The sequence below is a fragment of the Dryobates pubescens genome, chromosome 6 (assembly GCF_014839835.1).
Source record: "Dryobates pubescens isolate bDryPub1 chromosome 6, bDryPub1.pri, whole genome shotgun sequence".
NCBI lineage: Eukaryota > Metazoa > Chordata > Aves > Piciformes > Picidae > Dryobates > Dryobates pubescens.
Genome location: NC_071617.1, coordinates 13,616,893 through 13,633,085, shown reverse-complemented (window position 1 = coordinate 13,633,085; position 16,193 = coordinate 13,616,893). Strand labels below are relative to the sequence as shown.

At 41.7% G+C, this 16,193-nt stretch overlaps 1 protein-coding gene across 7 annotated transcripts in view; it reads left to right on the top strand.

Moving 5' to 3' along the window:
* The window catches only part of MAP7 (microtubule associated protein 7), a 138,073-nt gene that overhangs the window by 7,991 nt on the left and 113,889 nt on the right, over positions 1 to 16,193 (top strand). For 3 of the 7 annotated variants that reach the window (XM_054162636.1, XM_054162634.1, XM_054162631.1), the window contains exon 1: positions 8,483 to 9,110. The exons of 1 other annotated variant lie outside the window; for it this stretch is intronic. In XM_054162636.1, the coding sequence (XP_054018611.1) occupies positions 8,981 to 9,110 (130 nt within the window). In that variant the 5' untranslated portion in view covers positions 8,483 to 8,980. Of the gene's footprint in view, positions 1 to 8,480; positions 9,111 to 16,193 lie in introns of those variants that run through there. 3 more of the 7 variants (XM_009911389.2, XM_054162630.1, XM_054162632.1) reach the window with 2 other exon arrangements.

The window sequence follows — 16,193 nt, the reverse complement described above, 5'->3', positions numbered from 1 at the left end:
TGGTTGACATGACTGAGGGTAGATTTAGACTAAACATAAGGAAAAAAAATTTACATTGGGTGTGGTGAAACACTGGAAGATGTTGCCGAGAGAGGTGGCAAATGCCCCATCCCTATAAGCACTCAGGATCAGGTTGGACAGGGCTCTGATCAACCTATCCACTGGAAGATGTCCCTGCTCACTGCAGGGGGTTTGGACTAGATTTTTGGACTAGGTTTGGACTAGACTTTTAAAAGTCTGCTCTGACCAAGCCATTCTGTGATTCTGTGGTCATTCTGTTGTATGTAAATAAAAAGTGTTGGCTAAGAATGATCCACTCTGTTTTCATTCATCACGGTATGCGTTGTGCAATTTTGAGTAGTCAGACAATGCAAATCCATTTAATTAGAAAAATGTACCAAGGCTTGCTAATGTACATCTTGGTTGTTTTATTGGTGTGCATGTGTTCAAAGTGGGTTTGGATGATGACACTCTTGCCTCCATATTCATGTGGTTTTGGCTCTGATGAGTGAGTTTGAGTCAGAACAAGGCAGAGCTCCCAGCCATCTCCTTGATTTTCCTATGCAATAGTATGCACACAGATTCAGTTTTAACTGGCAGAGGGGAAAAATGTTAATGCTTACCTTCTAGTCAATTTTGAGGAGCTCTTAAGATCCCTTGGTCCAGCGTGTGGCACTGTGCGTGTCATAGGGACAGCTGAAGCTGGGAAGAGGTCACCTCTGAGAGAAGCCTTCTGTGTCTAAGCACATGTGTGAAGGGCATGTTCCCTGGTGGAGCTGCTTCCTGCTGCAGGGACCTGTAGGCAGTGTAGCTGCTGGCACAGCTGCCTGCCTGTGATTCACCAGAACCACAGTGGGTAGTGATGAGGTGGGGACTGGAGAAACAAGTCTCTCACATCACCTGAAGGATTTGCCGTGACTGCTTTTATGAACCTATAGTTCTGCAGCCAAAAATTACATCATCTTACTGTTTTGATCAAAGTAGTATCTAGAATGTGCAGACATCACATCTTTGCTACATCTTTGTAGTGCATGTGCTGGGATCCATAAACAGATGGGTAAACCACAGGAGCCAAAGTGGTCAGGATACTTGATAGGAAAATAAAGACCTGGTGTCCGCCTTTTGTTTCCAGGCCTATGACACTTAAAAATTGTCATCTCTTAGGCAGATATGTACAATAATTCAGAATTCAATTTATTGGAAAGGGAGATACTGGAGAGGTGGGTGCAGGCAAACCTTGTGAAGTTTAATAAGGACAAGTGTAGGGTCTTGCATCTGGGGAGGAGTAGCAACCTGCACCAGTACAGGTTAGGGGCTGCCCTGCTGGAAAGCAGCTCCATGGAGAAAGACCTTGGAGTGCTGCTGAATAGCAGGTTCTCCATGGAACAACAATGTGCCCTTGTGGCCATTAGAGCCAATGGGATCCTGGGATGCATCAAGAATGGTGTGTCCAGCAGGTCTAGGGAAGTTCTACTACCTCTCTACTCTGCCCCGGTGAGACTGCATCTGGAATACTGCATCCAGTTTTGGGCTTCTCAGTTCAAGAAAGACAGAGACCCGCTGGAGAGAGTCCAACAGAGAGCCATGAGGATGATCAGGGGACTTGGGCATCTCCCCTCCTATGAAGAGAGACCGAGATCCCCCAGGGCTATTTAGTCTTGAGAAGACTGAGAGGGGATCTCATCAATGTGTATAAATATCTGAGGGGTGGGTGTCCAGTGGAAGGGGCCAGGCTCTTTTTGGTGGTACACAGTAATAAGACAAGGAACAATGGGTTCAAACTTGAACATAGAAGATTTCACCTCAACATGAGGAGAAACTTCTTTACAGTAAGGATGATGGAGCACTGGACCAGGCTGCCCAGGGAGGTTGTGGAGTCTCCTTCTCTGGAGACTTTCAAAACCCACCTGGATGCATTCCTCTGCAGCCTACCCTAAGTGATCCTGCTTTGGCAGGGTGGGTTGGACCTGATGGTCTCTGGAGGTCCCTTCCAACCTCTGATATACTGTGATACTCTGATACTGAGATATAAATGAGAATAAAGACATGTTTGTTCAAACTCCAGGAGAGCAAGGTCAAAAGAGCTGAACCTGCCTTTTGAAGTTTACTTTTTGAAGAATCTTAATACTGCACTGCTCTCCCCACTTTCCCTACCACATATGTGAGTGTTTGCTTAGAAAGGCTGAAGAGTTCTCCTCTTTCTTGATTTGAAGCACCTAATTCAACAGATGAAGAAAGAATAAGTTCATGCAGCTACCATGGTTTTATGGCCTTGACTTTTTAAAGTGAGTTAACTCATTGCTTATTTAAAGCTATTCAGAATGTGTCTGTACTCTTGTCATCAGGATTCCTAGTCAAAAAGATGGTTTACCGATTAATGCCAGGGGGCTTTTCTTTTCTTCCAAGAAGGTGGAAGGAAGAAATCAACAACTGTATCAGTATATCACAGTATTACTGTGATACTGTGATACTGTGTGAAAAGATGTTTAAAACAAATAATGTAGTGCTGCAAAAATAATTTTCCAGTCCTTTAGTTTCATGTACATAAAAGTGAGGCCTTAGATGTATCTTAGAAGAGAGCCTTAGAAACTCTGTAATAGACAAGGTTATTCTCTGTCCTTTTTTGACAGTTAAGAGGTAGAAGGAAGAAGAGTATAAGGATAGCAGTGCAAATATTTGGTGTGCATGATGTTTGAGGGAAGGAAGCAAGTATTTCTGCTGATGCAGTGGCTATTTTTGCTATTCCCAACTTACCTTTTTTTTTTTGGTTACTGTTTTGGTTTGTTGTTACAAAAAATAAATTAAGAGAGGAACAACTCTGCCTGTCTTTTTGAGGCTATTTTGCGCTGTCCTAGATTTACATGGCACTGAAAAGGAGATCTCCAGTCCTTTGATGCTGAGTAAATAGCTGTTTTCTCACACAAGGGTGGGGGAATAAAGGCTCTACTTTCTCAGTTCTTTTGGCCTGATTTAAAACCCAGTGAAGCAGAATGTAAATGTGAAGAGGTGAGCCTTCTGAAGGAAAGCAGAAGGAGATTAAGTTTGGAGTTCAGTTGGTGTCCATGTTTTCCAACACTGTCCTGTGAGGAGTAGGGAGTTGAGAATCCTTATGGGCCCCACCCAAGATATTCTACAATGGTATGATCTAGCAGTGTCTATATTATGTATTTCAAACAAGTTCCTAAAAAAACCCTTTTACCATAGATGATTAGTGTTGAAAATGTCCACACAAAATATGGTTGTGTGTTTTGATGAGTAGGTAGTTGACATTTTTTGATGTACTGTTTTTGCAGAGCAGGATGGGAGCTTTTGACTGTACCCTGGTTTTCTTGGTCTAAGAAAGAAACACTTAGAAACCAGTTCCTTATTGTTTCATGCTAGGAAAACACGACTGTAAATGCAAATGTCATATCTGCTGTTGTATGAGATTGTATGGGAAGGAGCATATGTAGAAATAATATATTGATTTGATCTAATTATTAATGTAAAATGCACTTAACTTGAGGGGAAGCTTTCCTGTTATGGTAAAAGGCCTTCAATCACCATCCAAGAGCAGAAGTAGAACAGTGTCTGCTTTGCTTTACAAATTCTGTGTCCCAGACTTGTAATAAGTTAGTGGTGTTTGGAGGGTTTTTTGGTTGGTGAGATTGGGTGGTTTTGATAATCTCCAGCCGTTAGCAGTTTCAGGTAAAACAGAAGAACATACTAAGGATTGTGGACAATGCTCTAAAATCACTGAAGCAATATGTGTGACTATTCTTGTTCAGCTTGTGGTTTTCACAGTCCAACCTTTTTCTCTTAATTGTTTCAATAGTTGAATAGTTTATGAGTAGCTCTTATAACAGGAAGGTCATGCAAAATATTCTAAAAGAAAGATGTATTTTATAAGAATCAATGGGTTCTTTTGGAAGAATTCTTTTGAAGTTTTTATTCCATTCCATAACTGAGAAAATGAGGATAGAGGTTATGACTTACCGCGAGCTTTGCAGAGCTTAAGTGTCAGAAAGGACAACAGTGGCAAGCAGGCTGCCCTGGCTGGGTACATGGTACATCCATACCTCAAACTTTTGTTATTGTTGTTGTTGTTGCTTGTTTGGTTGGGTTTGGTTTTGTTAATCCCTTTGGCTGGCAGTGAGGAAGAAGGGGAGCTTTAAGCATGGATATTGTAATCAATGGGTGGTCGTATCTGGGTTTCACAATAATGGCAGACATTAGGGGGTTTTGATCTGGAAGAACTGGTAGATTGGTGTTTGCTTTTTGTTTGGTTGGTTGTATTTTGGTTTTGTTCTGCATGGGAAGGTCTTTTCCAACCCATTCCATTCCATTCCATTCCATTCCATTCCATTCCATTCCATTCCATTCCATCAAACCCCCAACTTCTTAGTTACTTGCTCTTTGCATGTGGTATTCTTCTAAAACAGTTTTTAAAATGCTGTTACATTAAGAAAATAGCATGAGGAAGACATTAAATTCCTATAAAATGTAGGTTGTTGAACATACAATGGATATCTCATGCAGCAGGAGGAATGTCTATATATTGTCATTCAGCAGTGTCTTAGGAGTGCTTCTGTTTGCAGGGCTTTTCATAGGCAATATGTTTGTAACTTATTTTTTTTTTTTGCAATAGTGCATGATCCTGCATTCAGGTGGTTTGATTTTCTGTAAGGTAACCTGGCATGCCCAGTGATACAAGATGGCTTCTGGTTGGTGTTCTGTCAAGTGTTTTATCTCTTGAAAATATACACAGTCCTGGTTTTCACAGCATGCCAACCTTGTGAAAGATATAAATTGTCTTCTCTTCACACGGGTTTTCCGTTCTGTGAGTTAGTTAACTTGTGTTGAATGTGGCCTTTTGTCTTCCCACCCCACTGTGAGAAAGCAAAAAGGTTCACCTGAGTAAGTTGGAACTTGTGGTCCCTTCCAACCCCGACTGATACTATGATACTATGAAGTTCAGACTGACTGAGTGCTTCACAGGGCAGTGACTATAGGACATGAGCTTGGGTGCAACTCATTATACTCTAAATCACAGTAATGAGCTTCATGTAATGTCTGCAGAGTATACAGGGACTGAAACAACCCTGTGGGTGAAAGAAGATAGCAAATCTAGAGTTCAGTCATTGAAAAGTCTCAGATTACTCATAGCAGACTGCATGGTGTCTGTTCTGGTGACAGGCTTCAACTTGATTTTCATTTCATGGGTGGAGTTGTTAAGCCTTATGTGGTGGGTTGTCCCTGGATGGATACCAGGTGCCCACCAAAGCTGCTCTGTCACTCCCCTCCTCAGCTGGACAGAGGAGAGAAAATAGAATGAAAGGCCAAGATAAGGACAGGGAGAGATCACTCTTCAGTTGCTGTCCCATGCAAACTGGAGTTGAATGGGGAAAAAATAATAATATATGACCAGTCAAACTGGAGTAGAATAATAAGAAATAAACCCAAATGTTAAAAAATACCTTTCCCTCACTCCTCCCTTCCCAAGATAAACTTGAGTCACACCCCTGTCACTCCCCACTAGCAAAAGCTTGCTGTGGAACCCCAATCCACCTTAATGTTAAAGCAGACACATCAATTAGCACATTGCTATAAACATTAGCCCTTGTCAGATCACAATATAATTATCATAATAGCCTTTATTCAGACTGCTGTTTAAGAATATTGTCTATCAGATAATGTATTGTGCAGGTAATTACACCTGTAGAATCCAGTGGATAAAAGTGGGTGTGTTTAAGTGTAGTGGTTTAACTGATAGTGCATTTGAAAGTGTTGTGAAAAGGAAAACCAAAAAATTATCTCCAGTGCCCTCAAGATACACAGTTGCCCTCATTCTGTCTCTTGAGAGTCTCATTCTGTCAGCAAGAGCTCAGCTGTGATTGTATTCACAGTATGAGTAATGGTTAGAGGTGGGGGGAGAAATCACTAGGGGCAGTGTGAGCAAATGTTTTATTGTGTTTTTTGTTGTTGTTGTTTGTTATTATTACCTTTTTTAAAAGTCTTTAACAGCCTAACTAGTAAAAATATCCACCACTTTGTTCCCTCCAGCAAATCGTTCTTTCATCTCAGTTTTCATATAGATGCTCCCCCATAGCTGAGACAAGGTTGAAATAAGCAAAGCTTTCTTGTTAGCAATACCTCAATAATTTCTTATTCTGCACTAAAGCAAATGAATGGAGGGAGGGGATTTGCCAGCACAGGCTGGTTTTTTGGTACCTTTTAATGCATGTTTAATAGTGTTATTAAGAAGGCTTTTTTAAGAAACTTCCCAAACTACCTGAAGTTTTATGGTGTCTTCTATGTGGCTAGGATGCCATTTTATTAGAGATTTAGAAACACTTTATTTCAGGGCCCCTGTGGTTTAAAAATCCTGCTGCATAAGCTGGATGTGTTGCTGATTCTTTTCTCCTGTCAGAATTAATCCCTGCATTAGTAAGTCAACACAAAGAAATAGGCACCAACGCCTTGGTTGCCTGTGTGTCATAGCCCAAATCCATCTTCATCAGCCCCTGAAGTATCAAACTTAGTCATTATTGTATTTTGCACTCAGCATAAGTCACTCTTGTGGGTGCAGGGGATCTCGCAAGAACCAAGGACGGCATTCTCAGTCTTGTAACTGTTCTCTGTGGCTCCTCAGGTAATGGAGAAATGGAAACACTGAAACAGTTATCATACCTGTAAGCTTGAAAGCTGCTTTAGAAGCCACTCCAGTCAGGTGCATTTTTGTGTGTTTGATACTTCTAATATGTTTTCAAATGGCCGTTTAAGTAGTTTGGCAATTAAAGGTGATTGGTTGAACATAGTGTTTAAAGGGATAGGAATCCTTTCTTAGTGACTTAAAATAGTGAAACTGAGCAAAGTGATTTAAGATGCAATGTAAGTGTTTTCTGTTACTTTTGTTCTGTTGGCAGCAGTTTTGGGCACCTATGAAAAGCTTTCACAGTGCTAACTACCATCCTTTTCTTGTGTCTGTGTATGTGCTGGTGTGTAGTACTTGTGGCAGGCATTAAGTGGATGGGATTTGAGAAATTGAGCTGTTTTTCTTACAGAACAAAGTAGCAGCCCATATAAACCCCAGAAGGCAAATTGCTAAGCTTGAGAAGAGTTTGTATTAGAACTTCGTTTCTTACATCTTTTTTTGTTTGCTTATTTCTTTGTTCACGCCCTTTAATGTAAAGTGTCTTTAACTGTAGACAAATGTCATGCTGTCCAGCTTCCTTGTATGCCCAGAGAGTCCAAGGTGCAGCCAAGCAGTAAGATGTAGCCAGGAGGAAGTATGTACCAGAAGTGCACTGTGGGCTTAGTTCAGAACTGCTGCCCTCTTGCAGAATACTTCTGTTTTGATTGGATGTTTAGTGCCTGTGCTTGAGAGAAGGAAGAACGGTCCAGCTGAGTCTTCAGGTGTTGCCGTGTTCTCCATCCACTAGTTTTCTGGATGATGAGCCTGAGGTGTGTGAGAACAGAGCTGTCCAGCCAACTGAGCATGATCTGTAAAGAGCATCTCAGGCCACTGTGATACTCACCACGTTGACCACCATAAACTCTGACCCTTCTTCTTCAATATTAGGCTTGTCAATGAGTTGGTCATGTGCATCGGTCGATCTTGTATTTTCAATAGAAGACACCTGCAGGCTCGTCAACTTGTATGTGCCATCTTGTGGTGGCTGATCACATTGCATCAGAATTCGTTTCTTTATAGAAAAAAAAATCTGAAGTGGGGAAAAAAATCCTGTAATTTGAACGTTATAGAGATGTTCTAGCTTGCAGGTTTTCTTCATCAGCATTTTCAAATGGTGAGCACACATTGAGCTAGAGAGGTGGAAGTGCATCAAATCAAGATCTCAAAGGAAAAACATCCAGCATGTTGCATAGCATCATTTGGAGACCTGGAAGATTGCAAAACTCGTGAACAAGTGCTCTGTCACAAACAGCTAAAGAAAATCCAGAATGCTAGCGTGTGAAGGAAACCCAACTAATTAAATGCATTTTGTTCATTTTGCAAAGTGAAGGCTAATGGTTGGGGCTGTAAAACTAATGGTGCTGTACAGGGTATTCACTCCAAAAGTCCTTTTGTTGTCCTATGTTGTCTGTACAAACTAGAAATCCCGATTTTTTTTAGTTTTCACACGTGGAAAGGAATGTTCCAACACCTGCCTTTTAACTGGGTGTATACGTTCCTAATGCAAAAGGTATGCACTGCATAGGAAGGTGATTAAGTTAAGGGATGGGGCACGGGGTGGGGGTGGGGGAGCACCCAACACATGCATATATGGAAGAAGACTCATCCTTATTGGTTTAGTTTAGATTAGGCTACAATTGCTAAATATGAATAAACAGAGCAGCTGGCAAAACGCAGGTTCACGCCTGGAGCCTTCAAGGCTTCTTCTCACTCAGTGCTCATCAGCTTGTGCAAGCACAGCTTCATCCTCCCACCGCCCTGCGAGGAGGAAGGAACAGCCCCTGCCGCCGAGGTGCTTCCAGCTCCCCGCAAGCGTGCGGGAGGGAGACAGCGTTCCTGGGGCCGGCTCGCTGCAGCTGAGGAGACAGAACTCAGACCCTCTTTGATTAGGATGTGTCAGTGTTGTCAGGGCAACTGTTAACAGTGGCGTATCATATTTTGTCCTTGTGCTGCGTGCTGAATATTGTAGTGTGCTGTAGCTGGAAGAGAGTTGCCGAGGGAAAGGTGCTGCAGCACGGAACCTGGAGCTGTGGGCTACGATCTGACTGAGCAGGTTAAGACAGCGACGAGCAGCATCCAAAGCAATGTGCCTTTAACTGGGGCTTTTCCTGAAGGTGGGGAAAGACTTCAAGCCTTTTGCTGCCGACTGGATAGTGGCATTTGTCAGCTGTTTGCAGACTGCTTATCCATAGGGGATCTATTACAAGTGCTCAAATGAACAGACAGCGCTGCAGCTAGCAGCTAACCAGGGGCTGCAGTTTCCTAGTTGTTGTGGGTTTTTTTTAATAAGCAAGAGGCAGCAGCAACATGACTGGTTCAATTGCTGCTCTCCGACAAGAGAGGCTGAAGAAAAGTGCCAGGCCAAATCCCCCGGGTTTATTCACCATTAACGAAGAGGATGAGCAGCAAAAGAACGGGAATTCCAAAAGACCAAAAGGTACGCGGCGGCTCTGCGGCGCGATAGGGGCTGTGGGGGGTGGGGGGAGTATGCTGCACGGGGGGCACAACATTTTATTGGCTTTTCTGTCTGCCGTAGAGAGTCTGTAAGTGCCTGGTGCAGTTTGGCAATGCCTAGTGGCACCCACAAATGCACTGTGCCTTATAGGTGTCTGTACTTAAATCCCCTGGATTGTTATGCAATAATCTACTTAGGATATGAAGAAAAAAATACTTTTATTAACCCCGATTTTTCCAGTAGGAGTAAGAGTCCTCTGTCATAAACTTAGAGAATTTCTCTGTGTTTTCTTTGATCTCTGTGCACATTTTGGATAAATACCTATTAAAAAGGTGATCATAGGCTTGGAGAGTACAGAACACAACACCAGCTCGTTCCAGATGACAGCTTTGCCAAAGACAATGTAAAATCAGCAATACTTCCATTTGTGTGCATAAGGGGAAGCATGCCTTTGGCAGGGTATAAAAAATATAACACATTGTTAAATTGTACTGATTTTGAGAAGTCTGACCAAAAAACCCCCAAACCCAACCCAACCAAAACCCCAACAAATTGTAACTACTAAAGAAAACAATCTGTGGTGTTTGAGGTAGGTGGTGGTGAAGGGGTGCTGATGGCCACTGATTTACAACAGAGGTCTGTCAAGCCTGTGTAGCCACTCTCTATCTTGTATCATGTAATTAATGTTTTCCACCTGGATCCTAGTGTTTAGATTCTGTTGGTCTGGCAAGGATCCTGCACCTTTGCAATTGTGACTAGAATTTTAAGTCTAATCTTTACAATTGCTTTTCTTTCTTATTTTTTTTTGTGACCAAGTGATTCCATTTGTATGAGCGCTCCTTTTTGTGGTCTTCTAGGGGGGGTGTGTGTGGAAATCGTGCCAGATTTAGTTTGTTTACAAAACAGATGTTAGTTTGCAGCCTCAAGACTGTTTCAAATTTCAGATATTACCATTTTACCATGTAACAGGAGAGGCCAGCGAGCATTTAAATAGCAAATTCATAGTATGTATATTTATTAGAGCTGAATCATTTACAGCTAACAGGTTATTTTCTTTTTCATGAAGGAAAAAGGTAGCTTGGTAGCTGTTACAAACAAATCTAGAACTCAAGGTTTCCTTGAGTTTGCAGATTGTATTTTTTTTTTTTTCCTCAGAATAGTAAACCTGACAGATTTGGGCATCATGAAAAAAATAGATACTGCTAGTCATTGTTAATGTCTCATGTGTTATGGGCTTGTGTACATAGTTACTACCACTTCTGTGTATTTGCAACTGCCTATATGAAATGGAAATACAAACTCTAGTGTGAGGTTATTGAATTTTCAATGTTTTAAGAAGCATATTACTTTCCTTTATCACTTACTGGATGACTTCCAGTGTCAATAGTCCACAAAGCTCAGAATCAGTAATTATAGTAGTTTTGTTCTGTGTCACTGATAGTTTCCCAGGGTGAAACCTCGCCTGCTATAACTGAGATTCCATTTTTGATTATTCCTTTTTTAAAATCTTTTTGCTGTGAAGTGTAAGTAGAGAAATGAATACAGGAGCACAGACAGCAACTTAAACAAGTGCATGGGATTTCAAAAAGATAAAAAAATTGGTGACTTACCTTAAATGCTCCCTGTGAGAAATACCATAGGAGGCTGCACAAAATATTTTGGAAGTATACTCGTTTGTTTTTGTTGTACTAAATACTTAAAATGGCTCCTGATGTTTCTAGAATGCCATTTGCACACTGATGCATGTCATTGTTTACCCTATTGTACATTTGAATGTGTTATCAGTGGTTAGGTAGGTTAGAGCTGGAATGCCTGGTCATGGAGAGTGCAGGGTGGTGCTCCTGCTTGCCAGTACCAAGCAAGGTGACTCCAGTGCAGCTCTGAGAGGAAACATAAGATATGTGATGGACCTCTGTAAGGCTTCCTTGAGTTTTTAGTCTGTTGCTCTGTTGCTGCTTTACAGTGCTGCTTTGTCTTAGTTCTTTACCTGTCCTCTTTGCTCAGCAAGCACCTGCAGCTGCTGAGAGGTTTGTTTTTTCCTTTTTCCTCTTCTATCATGTATTAAGTTAGTGTCATCTTCATAGGAGCTGGGCTATATATCTTCTTCTTCAGCAATTTCTATAATCATGCTGAACATTATTCAGTGATTCAAAATCCAAGAGACCTTCAATGAATCTAATACTCCAAAGTAATGAACTTTCTCTTTCCTCCATTAATCCCATCACAAGTTTTAAAATAATCATGATTTTGTAGTTCAGATCTTCTCAGAATACTATGATTTGGTTAGAGTTTGTATGAGAGTGGGTTTTTTTGTCATCTGAGAAACAAATATTTTTTTGGCTCATGAAGTGACTAATATCTGTGAGATTTTCTGTGTATTAGTTTTGATACCAGCCATTTCTTTGCTTGTCTTTGGCTGCCTATATTGTATCATGAGAAGTGTGGTAGGCAATGAGTTTTCTCTTGTAAACAAATAATGAAATTGTATTTGTCTTTTTTTTAATTTGGATATATTAAAAACCTGCAGTGATCTTTGCAGCTACATGCTCCTGATTCTTCCTTTCCTGTGATAGGAATTGTATCCTCTGCTTTTTCCCCAAATATTTTCATTTCCTTTCCTCCTCTTGTCTTTGGGACGAGGCCTGCATTGTTGTTAAAGAGTATCACAGTATCACCAAGGTTGGAAGAGACCTCAAAGATCATCAAGTCCAACCTGTCACCACAGACCTCATGACTAAACCATGGCACCAAGTGCCATGTCCAATCCCCTCTTAAACACATCCAGGGATGGTGACTCCACCACCTCCCTGGGCAGCACATTCCAGTGGCGAATGACTCTCTCAGTGTAGAACTTTCTCCTCACCTCCAGCCTAAACCTCCCCTGGTGCAGCCTGAGACTGTGTCCTCTTGTTCTGGTGCTGGTTGCCTGAGAGAAGAGACCAACTCCCTTCTGGCTACAACCTCCCTTCAGGTAGTTGTAGAGAGCAATGAGGTCTCCCCTGAGCCTCATCTTCTCCAGGCTAAACAATCCCAGCTCCCTCATCCTCTCCTCATAGGGCTTGTGCTCAAGGCCTCTCCCCAGCCTTGTTGCCCTTCTCTGAACACGTTCAAGTGTCTCGATGTCCTTCTTAAACTGAGGGGTCCAGAGCTGGACGCAGTACTCAAGGTGTTATGTGTCTGTATACTACCCACTACTGTAGGATAAGAATAATGCAGATAAAAGTTACTTTGAATTGCCTTTTTTCTTTTATTAATATCCTCTGTTCTGCTCTCCCATTCCAACATAAAAGAATTTTGTTAAAAAGTGCACTCTTCCAATACATTTTGTATGGGTTTACAGAAACTTTCTTTGCACTTGAATTGGTTTTGGTTTTAGTCACCAGCTTTCCAACAGTTCTGTGACTGTATCCACAAAGGAACCAGACGAAGCAGGCACAGAACCACCCTTAACAGCTTCAGTGTTCCCTTAAAGCTTGGCTTGTAAAACAGATATTGTTTCTGTGACTGAAGATGGCCTGTGAATACGGTTCTCTATGTAAATTGCAAAGATATATCCAGATGCATTAGTGCTTAATTAAAGTAATTTTGTGCAGGTGAACTTTGGCCTCATCCATTCTTTAGATTCAGGCACAAGTGATTTGATTCACCTTAGTATTCCCCTCCTCTGCCCTGTTAATTTTGTGAACCTTGAGTGTAGTCTTAATAACTGTTACTGGTCCTACATCTGGCTCAGAGCAGACCCAAGCACTGATATACGCTAGGCCAGAGACTGGCTTGAGAGCAGCCCTGAAGAAAAGGACTTGGGGGTGCTGGTGGATGAGAAGCTCAACATGAGCCAGCAGTGTGCACTTGCAGCCCAGAGAGTCAATCACATCCTGGACTGCATCAAGAGAAGCGTGGCCAGCAGGTTAAGGGAGGTGATTGTCCCCTTCTACTCCTCTCTGGTGAGACCCCTACTTGGAATACTGTGTCCAGTTCTGGAGTCCCTATTGCAGGAAGGATCTGGAGGTGCTGGAGCATGTCCAGAGAAGGGCCATGAGGTTGATCAGAGGGCTGGAGCACGTCTTCTGTGGAGACAGAGTGAGAGAGTTGGGGTTGTTCAGTCTGGAGAAGAGAAGACTCTGAAGAGACCTTATTGTGTCCCTCCAGTATCTGAAGGGGTCCTACAAGAAAGCTGCTGAGGGACATTTTAGGATGTCAGGTAGTGATAGGACTAGGGGGAATGGAGCAAACTACAAGTGGGTAGATTCAGATTCGATGTTAGGAAAAAGTTCTTCACCATGATGGTGGTAAGATACTGGAAGAGGTTGTCCAGGGAGATGGTGGAAGCCCCATCCCTGGAATTTTTTAAGGCCAGGCTGGATGTGGCTTTGAGCAACCTGATCTAGTGTGAGGTGTCCCTGGCCATGGCAGGAGGGCCGGGCAGGATGATCTTTGAGGTCCCTTCCAACCCTGACAATTCCGTGATTCTGTGATTTTTAGTGGTGCCTACTCTCCTTCCACTTGAAGGGGAGGAGGATTGCCTTTTCACACTATTAATAATGTGTTTCTAAAATTGTCATTTAAAGAGCATAGCAAAGTAATGGTTATGTTTTGAAATTAAAAATCTGAATAATTCATAACTGAAATAGCTACCTTATAAGATTTATGGCAGAAGAAAAGTCTCAATTAACCCAACAATGGAATTCTCCACCCTCTGGTTTATTTAAAACTGATCAAGGGAGCATACCTCTAATCTGCTGAGTGCTGATGCTTATACAAAGCTAGACATATATACTTTATGTCTCTGAGCAGTAACACTGATTCTCTGCCCTCTTGAAAACAAGAGAAGGGTTTTTTCCTGTTCTCTGGTGTGTGGCAGAGATGTCTGTGATTAACAACAGCTCTTGCTGCTGTTGCATGGATGGTGATGTTTTTGTGTGATGCTCATTTCCGATGTACACTTTGTTCATCGAGATAAATGAGGGAGATGTCTTTCAATGTGACTGTTGGTGTGTTTACTCTCAGGATTCTGCATGTATTGGGGAAATGTGTATTCCTCATTAAACTCAGATTGGCTAGCTTGTAATTCCAGTGTTATTTTGTTGCTATATGGCTATCCCCAAACACAAACTTAAGATACCTGAAAGAAAAGGGGATTTGGCATCTTCAAGGGCATTAAACTGATAGTCCTGGAAACTGAAACTGTATAGCTACAAAACAGGTACTGCATGGGGTGTGGAAGTGTAATCTTATCCCACGCTGTGGAGTCTGTGCCTCAGGCTGGATCTAGAATGACAGCTTGGTCTCTGGCTTTCACCATGCTTTAAACCAGCAAAACTGCTTGAGATGGTGGTTCTCCCAGTGGGGCCTCTTGACGCTGGTCAGTAGCCTGAACTTCCAGTTTGTTTTGGGCAGAACGATGAGCAGCTGTTAGTTTGGTGAACTGAATCACCAAAATCTAGTATTGGAGGTTTTCATGGCAGTTAGTAGGCTTATCTTGCCCATCTGTAGCTGAGGCAAGGTTAGGGGAAAGAGTGGGTGGAAGGAAGGAAAGGTACCAGTTCTCATTACAATACTAGTTGTGTAAAAGGGTAGGGCTGAGAACCTGCACGATGTGGCTGGTCGTTCTGCTAATGTTTCTCTACACTTCCTCTTTTTGCTAGCCAAGGCCAGAGAGAGATCCCAAAGTAGCTGTGATTTTTTTTTTTTCTAGATGTATTTTTTTCTTCTAGATTTTTTTTTAAATGCCTCTCAAAGTATCTGGGGTATGCATGCTTTTTAAAAAGCAACTTGTAGTGATCATTTAAATTTGAAGCTGTGGGGTGCAGAAAGAAGTTGTTGTTCTTTCGGGAACCTGCTGCATAGCTGTCTTCTCCTTTGTAGGATTTCATTGTTCATAGCTGTAGGTGCTGAGTAACATAAAAGAACTTACTAATAATAAAGACAAAGAGATCCTCTTATTTGCAATAAAGCAAAGAGACTCTGCTGGAAGTCTTGGGGATAGGAGAATATATATCTGCAAACCAGTAGTGCAAATCTGATTTGTTCAGTCCCTCTGGCTTTCAGACTGGAAGTCTCTGGTCTGAGGCCTTGACTTGTAACACAGCCTGTTCATCAAAGTGTGTGCTGGGATTACTGAAAGTTTATCTGTGCTGGGTAAGAATCATCTTACACTTCTAGCTCAGCCCCATGAGAAGAGGCTTCCACTGCTGAATCTGGAGGGTTGTGTTCATATCTTTTGTCACTGCTTTTGTTGGAGGAAACAGCCTGTGATCTGTTCATGTGCCCAGGGAACATACTTGATAATTGAGTATGTAGACAGCAAAATTCCAGGACTGATGATCTTTAGAGTTTAAGATATTTGTTAAACTTAATTCAGGTTAGCTTGGCATGTGAATTGAGGATAATCTAACTAGGGAAAGACTGAATTTTGCTAAGTAACTTTTGCAATTAACAGAGCTATTTCAACCATGATACAAATTATACCATCAGAGCTGTCCATGGGAGAACAGGGTGCTGTATTTGGTTACTGTGCTTGCTGTACAGAATGCTTGTTGAAATTGTGAAAAGATTAGAGTTCAGTTTAATTTGGACAACTCTCAAGAAAGCTTTATATATCATAGTAAGAAACACCACTCATGAAGGATCGATAGCAAGCAGTGAAGTTTCTTCCTTACTGTTGCTACTGTAAAAGTGTCAGCTTTAAAAGCCTTGAACTTGGAATATGATTCCAACTGTGGGGATAATACATGCAAAAGGAAAGCAGGTTTATGGTCATTTCTTATGAGAGAGAAACTTGGAAAGTGGTGGATCTGACCAAGGATCTTGAAATTCTCTGAGGTCATGTTGCATTTTTTTTCCCCTTGAAAATATGCAAATAATACTCTTTCCAGGGACTTATACATTAACATGCCATTGGAGTAAGATGACAGCAAGAATGAATAGAGCTCTGTGCCATATCTGTACCACATTACACATGCCTGGGCAGTGCCATGGCATTATTTTGCAGTGGGAAAATGGGACAACAGCTAAGCATGTATTTTTAAAAGAAAAATGTTGCATTTAAATTCCCTGATGTTTCTG